Here is a 7,785-nt window from a genome sequence, read left to right as displayed (position 1 = left end):
TTTATATATGTTATTTATATAATATAAAAAATTTAATTTATTTTTAATTTTTAAATATAAAAAAAATGAATTGACGGACCAGATCGAGCCACAACAGATTGGCGGGTTGAAAATTTCAACCCATTCCATCCTTTTCCTGACAAATTGACAGATCTAACCCGTTTTAATATTCTTAAATAGAGTCACCGATAAATATATTTTATATAAAATTTGATAATCTACCTTCTGCATTATAATGCTGTAAAAATATATCTAAATTATAAAATTTTACTTTATATTATTTTAAGTAAAATTTGATATTAAAGAAAATGATCGGAAATATAATAACGGATGTAAATTTTACTTTAAATAATAAAAATAAGAAAATCGAATAAAAAACTTATAAACCTGTTATTTTAAGTTTTAAATTGAAAAGAGCGTCATTCTCTTATTTAAATTAGATTCATATACTTTTACTAAATCTTTTGACCCATCAGTAAACTTTAACTCTACTTTTGAACGTTATTTTTCCTGGTTAGTTATGTTTTATTAACTATTCAAAATTACTTTATATCGAAAAAAAAACATAATATGTCATCCAATAAGAACTTAGTAGTATTTAAGAAAACAAAAAACATGTCGAATAACATTTCTGATATATCCTGTGATAAGAGGCAGAGAGGAGCAAGAACGTGTCAAACACATCCACAATTCTCACTCCTTTTCCATCAATATCATTATTAGAAAAAGAGGGTCCCATGCAATTCAGAAGAAATCAAAGACATAATTTCACTACACACCTTTATTGAAAGGGTTTTTTTTTCTTTTTTTTTTTCTAGGGTTCATAGCTTCAAGCATATAAATTGGATTAATTTTTTTCCAACCCACAAGGAAAATATGCCTGTATTTTTAAATGCTACCACAATACTGAGTCTATATTGACTTTTTCTTTTAAAAGAATAAACAGTAATAATTTAAGGCTTTGCCCTTAGGAGGGGCTACTCCTTGTGGGTGCCCTCCAAATTGGACCCCAAAGCTGTGGTGTCATTTGACAAAAGGGTGGGAACTCTCCCAATCAATATTAAATTCATGAACCATTTCAGCAAGAAACAAAAGGTGGGAAAAAAGTATCATAAGCATCTACTATCTTTAATCCAATTTTCTTGATTATCACGTTTTTAAGACAAGAGTTTTAGCATAATTTGGTATATAAATACTTGATATTTAAATAAAGTTACTTAACTTAACATGGATATACCAATCTACCACAGAAAACTCGATTTTCATTACTTAAAATCAGCCTTGTAACCAGGTTTTAAGATTTTTTTTAAATAAAGTATATTTGATAAGTTGATGAAAAAGAAAAAGGGAAGAAAAGTTACTTTGTGTAAAAGTAAAAATAATTTAATAACAGTGTAGATATGATTAGCACTGTATATAACACTACCGTAAGGTCCAATACGAGAAAAGTTCAACAAAATTTGTCAATCTAATAATATGAGAAAAGTATAACAACATACAAACTTGGTTTCATGTGGTTCTATTCTCCCTCTTTTCGCAATTTCATATCCAAAATTTTATTTTATTGATTAAATAAAATCCTATTTCTCTTCCCGTGTCTCGATCATTCATTCCAGCAGTTATATCTCCTTGATTATCCCTCTGGCAAAATCTTTGTTCCTTTTTTCATACCCTTTCTTGCTTTGGTAGTTGACAAAGTCTTCTGATTCTTTCTCAACTGTTTCAGCTGTTCACGCTTAATTCGTCGCAGAAATTCAGTTCTGAATTCGTTCCCCCATAGATCAGCAGTTCTTTTGGCCCAACCAAGATTTCTGTTTTTCCATATGTTTGTGTCTGATTCATGGCTTCTGTTTTTCTTCTGCTGGCTGAAGAATTTCAGTTGCGTGGAACAGTTTGATTCATGATTTTCCACTTTCAGTTGATTCTTTCTACAGCTTTGTCATAAACTGCATTACCCTTTTGGAAGATCTTTGTAGGGTGCTCCGTAGTTTTCCGGGCGGTTAAAAAAGTTGACTTTTTTTTACCTCAAGATTCTGATTCTGGTTCCCTTTTGAGTTCTAGAACGTGGTAATGAAGCTCGTGGTTCGTGTGATCGAAGCAAAGAACTTGCCACCGACGGATCCCAATGGGTTGAGTGATCCGTACGTGAGGCTGCAGTTGGGGAAGCACAGGTTCAGGACCAAAGTGATCAAGAAGAGTTTGAATCCAAAGTGGAATGAAGAGTTTAGCTTTAGGGTGGATGACCTTAACGAGGAGTTGGTTATATCTGTTATGGATGAAGATAAGTTCTTCAATGATGACTTTGTGGGTCAACTTAAGGTGCCAATTTCAATTGTTTTTGAGGAGGAGATCAAGTCCCTTGGCACTGCTTGGTATTCTTTGCAACCCAAAAGCAAGAAGTCCAAGAACAAGGAATCTGGTGTGTTAAGCTGCTGAACAGTACTTTCCTCTACCTTATCCAATACTTTGCTCCTTACCTAACATTTGAGGGACCATGTTTGTTCTCGCTCCCTCTCAACTATTAGTTTTATTGTTTGATTATTTTATATTGACACTAAATTTCTACTCAAACAATTTTGTGTCATTGAGTGACATCAATTTGTTGCTAGTGAACATCTACTTTTCGACTATCTTTGTTTTGAAAAAAAGTATCATCGTAGGACCAAACTGACGTTGTAATATTTCAAGAACCAATGATTTTTCAAACTCTTCCTAAGATGAAATGAGAGGTTTAATCTCATTCCATAGAAACTACTTATACTGTTGTTGTATTGGTTTTGTGCTTAAAGTTGGGACTGGTAAAATTGTGTAAATTGCATTACGTCTATTTTGAGACTATGGAATTCGGATCATACCTCTCCAAGGGTTATCCACTTAAACACCATCTGGAAAATAATTTGGTCACCAACTCTGAACATGAATATATGAAACATGGTTTTGTTGTTTACCTTGAACTTAAATTCCTGCTTCTTTTTACCTTTTCCTGGCAGGTGAGATTCGTTTGAGCATATATTTTTCACAAAAGAATGCATCCATGGAGTCACACGGTAGTAGTGATGATCTATTATCACATCCAAGAACAAAAGAATCACCTTCAAGATCATCCCCAGCCCATTCAAACTCGTCTTCCCCTTCCAGTGAAGAAATTACATCTGCTAAGGATGAAAAATCTAGTACACAGAAAACAATAACAGGTAGAATTGCTCAAATTTTTAATAAGAGCTCTGATGTGTGTTCAACCCACAGAAACATTGACTTGGACCACTCTGAAGTTAACAAAGTTGAAGTTAGCGAGGTGAATGACGAAGATGAGTCCTCTAATGTAACATTTGAAGAAGCTATGAGAAAAATACAGTCTGAAGATCAAGGCAATGAAATTCCTAACAATTTACCAGCGGGAGTGTTTATTGATCAACAATATGTTATTGCACCAGAAGACTTGAATGAGTTGCTATTTTCATCAGATTCAAATTTTCTCAAGTCGTTGGCGGAGGTACAGGGTAATACAGAACTAGAAATAGGACCTTGGAAGTTTGAGAATGATGGGGAGATCTTCAAAAGATTAGTTTCTTATGTCAAGCCTCCTAGTAAATTAATTAGGGCTGTCAAAGCCTACGAGGAACAGACCTATTTAAAAGCCGATGGCAAGAACTTTGCTGTTCTAGCCAGTGTCAGCACTCCTGAAGTTATGTACGGGAGTACCTTTAGGGTAGAAATACTCTATGTAATCACACCTGGACCGGAGTTGCCTACAGGAGAACAGTGTTCATGTCTGAATGTGTCATGGCGAATGAATTTTCTACAGAGCACAATGATGAAAGGAATGATAGAAAATGGGGCTCGGCAAGGCATGAAAGAAAGCTTTGATCAGTATGCCACTTTGTTATCCCAAACTGTTAAACCTGCTGATCCAAAGGACCTTAGTTCCAATAAAGAGCAAGCTTTGGCGTCATTACATGCAGAACCTGAATCAGATTGGAGGCTTGCAGTGCAGTATTTTGCTAATTTCACAGTATTTACAACAGTTTTCATGGGGTTGTATGTTCTTGTTCACATTTGGCTGGCTGCACCCAGCACAATTCAAGGGCTTGAGTTTGGTGGGCTGGACTTGCCAGATTCAATTGGTGAATTTGTTTTCTGCGCAGTCTTTGTTCTTCAAGGTGAACGCATGCTGGGTATAATCTCACGCTTCATAAAGGCCAGAGCACAAAAGGGTAATGTGTTAATATACTCCATCCTTTCATCAATATGGTTTTCCTTTTTCTCATTGACTTAGTGTTGCTTTTAATAAAAAGACCACGAGTTTATCACTTTTGTCTTTTAACTGTTTAGTGCCTATTTGCTTCATTTAATTACCATGAGTCTGTGATTATATTCATTTCTTGGTACTCCAATATTAGGTAGTGACCATGGAATCAAAGCACAAGGAGATGGGTGGTTGCTAACTGTTGCCTTATGTGAAGGAAGTAATTTAGCTTCTGTTGATTCTAGCGGGTTGTCTGATCCATATGTAGTGTTTACTTGCAATGGGAAAACAAGAACTAGTTCAATCAAGTTCCAGAAATCTAATCCTGTATGGAATGGTGAGTGTTTACCTAGATCAAATCTTCGAATCCAGTGATCTTATAGTGCAATACGTAACTCCAATTTTCCCTATACGGGATATGTATTTTATATGATTTTTTTTTCTGATAAGAACATTGTCAATCTTTGCAGAAATATTTGAGTTTGATGCAATGGATGATCCTCCTTCTGTGTTGGACGTGGTTGTTTATGACTTTGATGGACCTTTTGATGACGCTGAATCCCTAGGACATGCTGAAATTAATTTTCTGAAAACAAACATAACAGATCTTGCTGATGTATGGGTTCCCCTTGAAGGGAAGTTGTCTTTGGCATGTCAGTCTAAGTTGCATCTAAGAATTTTTTTGGATAACACTATAGGTGGCAATGTTGCAAAGGAATATTTAAGTAAAATGGAGAAAGAAGTGGGGAAGAAGGTATGTAAAACACTGTCTCTGTGTTGTATTGTACTACTGTTTTGACACCTTTCTTTCTGGCTTATTCTTTTATTTTAAAAAATTGTAGATTAATTTGCGGTCTCCTCAAACAAATTCAGCATTTCAGAAACTCTTTGGGCTTCCAGCTGAGGAATTTCTCATCAATGATTTCACCTGTCATTTGAAAAGAAAAATGCCCCTGCAGGTGTGGTTATTCTGTTATGTGATGTTGAAGTCCATGGTCTATTTTTCTACTCTGGATTTTACTGATACATGCTTCGTTAGTATCATCTCATCAAATTGTGAATACTTCTCTGCAGGGCCGCCTATTTCTTTCAGCAAGAATTATTGGATTTCATGCAAATTTGTTTGGAAAGAAGACGAGATTCTTTTTCCTTTGGGAAGATATTGACGACATTCAAGTAATTCCTCCTACATTTTCTTCAATGGGGAGTCCAATAATTGTCATAACTCTTCGGAAGGGTAGAGGTGTGGATGCAAGGCATGGTGCAAAAACACAAGATGAACAAGGCCGGCTGAAGTTCCATTTTCAGTCATTTGTGTCTTTCAACGTTGCACACAGGTAGAAAATTATATAACATCTGACTAATAACTTATTTCATATATATATATCTGCAACTTGTGTTAAAATCTCTCTATTCTGTGTTCAGTCTCTCTTTCATATCTTGTATTACTATGCCATAATAGAAGATCATGTTAAGTAGTAATGAAATATGATGAAGAACCATATCATTATGATGATTTTGTCTTATGGTGACAAAGGTCTTGTTCCGTAACTTTTTTGTACAGTGATGAATAATGAAAAGGAGAGCTTGTTATATGGAAATATCTGGAGGTTGGAGGTTTTCCCTTCCAAATTATCTTTCACCAAATCAAGTTGCTTCTCAATTGTCCTATTCTGCACATAGATTTTGGTGTGAAAGTTTTCTTAACCACCACAAAACGGTTCCTTGTTTTCGGAGGCTTATATTTTTGGTCATCTACTCATGAGATTCTTTTCTATAGATGCTGGCATATAGAAAAAAAAATTTAAGGTGTAGTGATAAAAAAAGAATAGAATAGGATATCACATGTTACTAAGAAGATATTTCTATGATGCAGGACCATCATGGCTCTCTGGAAGGCCAGATCTTTGAGTCCTGAACAGAAGGTTGAGTTTGTTGAAGAACAATCTGACAGCAAAAGTCTTATCAGTGAAGAGAGTGGTTCATTCCTTGGTCTGGATGATGTTAGCATGTCTGAGATCTATTCTTGCTCGCTTTCAATTCCTGTAATCTCTCTCTCTCAACTCAACACACAAACATGCACTAGTCCATGCATGTTGTGTGTTATTGCCATAACTGCAAATTATTGGATCTTTATTCATCATTTCTTTACAACTTTTCAAATGCTTCTGTTTGATTATAGTTCTTTCCTTTCATTAATACAGGCAAGTTACCTGATGGAGATATTTAGTGGGGGTGAGTTGGACCGACGCGTCATGGAAAAACTTGGTTATCTTAATTACTCTTATACTCCTTGGGTATCAGAGAACCATGATATCTCCGAGAGAGCTGTATATTACAAATTTGAGAAGCGTATTTCAAGTTATAAAGGTGAAGTGACAAGTACTCAGCAAAGATCTCCCCTTCCAGATGGAAAGGGTTGGCTTATAGAAGAGCTTATGAACCTTCATGGAGTTCCTCTTGGTGATTACTTCAACGTGAGTTAGCCAAGTGTAGCTTATTTATAGACTTTCATTGCTTGTTTGTTATATCTTTGTTTTTCGTGATTTCCTGTTCTTGTTGTCCTTCTGTTTGTTTTCATCTTTTTCACCACCACTGAATTGTCTCCTATATGCCACACAGATACACCTTCGGTACCAAATTGAGGATTTACCACCAAAAGCAAAGGGATGCAGAGTGCAAGTATTATTTGGAATTGAATGGCTGAAAAGCTCAAAGAATCAGAAAAGACTTACAAAGAACATCCTACAAAATGTGCAGGAACGTTTGAAGGTGACCTTCAGTCTAGCTGAGAAGGAGCTTTCACCAAAATAGCAAATGAATCTTCCTGGACTTTGACTTAAACAAGTATTGGAGCTATCTGAAATTCTGTTACCAAAAATGTTGGCTTGGACTGGAATATATGATGCATCAGATCATAAGGTTCGTGTGATTGTGCTGTTTGGAGTTGGTTTCCAACACTATGCTAAATTCATTGAAAATATCAGTTGAAAAAAAATACCTTCTAATGTGGGGGGGAACTTGTATAATGATGCTGAAAGTTGTTGTCATGTGCTGATTTACTACCAACTCTATTCTTTGAACCAGATAACCAATTACTAACAGAAAAAGCTACCAGTTGTTCCACTGTACATGACTAGTTTGACTCTGGCAGAAGATACTCACTCCGATCAGATTTCCAAATTTCCAACCCCTGTTGCTGGCAATTCAAATTTTGGATTTTTTTTGTTGCTGTAAACATCATATTTACAAAGGTCACCACCATTTAGTTACCTCAGTTATTAATTGTTACAAGATATAAACAGCTGAGACTTTTGGTCATATGGGAAATGTTGTAAACGATTATTTTTTAGGCCTAAGACATTCATGACACGAAGCTCAGGTCCTTTATTCCTTGTAGAGATTCATTTGTTAGAATTATTCATTTCTGACTATGCCATGTAGAATGTGGTGATTGCTGATTTTCTTAGATAGCATTCTTCTATTCTGGTTTGAGAAGACTGTATAAAGTCTGATATAAGAACACACAAAAGTAAATT

At 35.3% G+C, this 7,785-nt stretch overlaps 1 protein-coding gene across 1 annotated transcript; it reads left to right on the top strand.

Moving 5' to 3' along the window:
• The first annotated feature begins 1,470 nt into the window (after window positions 1–1,470).
• Window positions 1,471–7,685, top strand: LOC114187488 (C2 and GRAM domain-containing protein At1g03370-like). The gene is given in 11 exon segments (XM_085674820.1): window positions 1,471–2,419; window positions 2,991–4,214; window positions 4,401–4,583; window positions 4,717–5,000; window positions 5,089–5,205; window positions 5,321–5,583; window positions 6,123–6,291; window positions 6,451–6,723; window positions 6,869–7,048; window positions 7,050–7,168; window positions 7,334–7,685. Coding segments are annotated over 10 exon segments (3,060 nt in total). The 5' UTR covers window positions 1,471–2,070; the 3' UTR covers window positions 7,068–7,168; window positions 7,334–7,685.
• The last annotated feature ends 100 nt before the right edge of the window (window positions 7,686–7,785 follow it).

The sequence above is a fragment of the Vigna unguiculata genome, chromosome 6, assembly GCF_037176805.1.
Source record: "Vigna unguiculata cultivar grain cowpea cultivar isolate G323 ecotype 2 chromosome 6, ASM3717680v1, whole genome shotgun sequence".
Taxonomy (NCBI): domain Eukaryota; kingdom Viridiplantae; phylum Streptophyta; class Magnoliopsida; order Fabales; family Fabaceae; genus Vigna; species Vigna unguiculata.
Note: the sequence above shows the minus strand (reverse complement) of the source record. Positions and strands in the feature narration are given on the sequence as shown.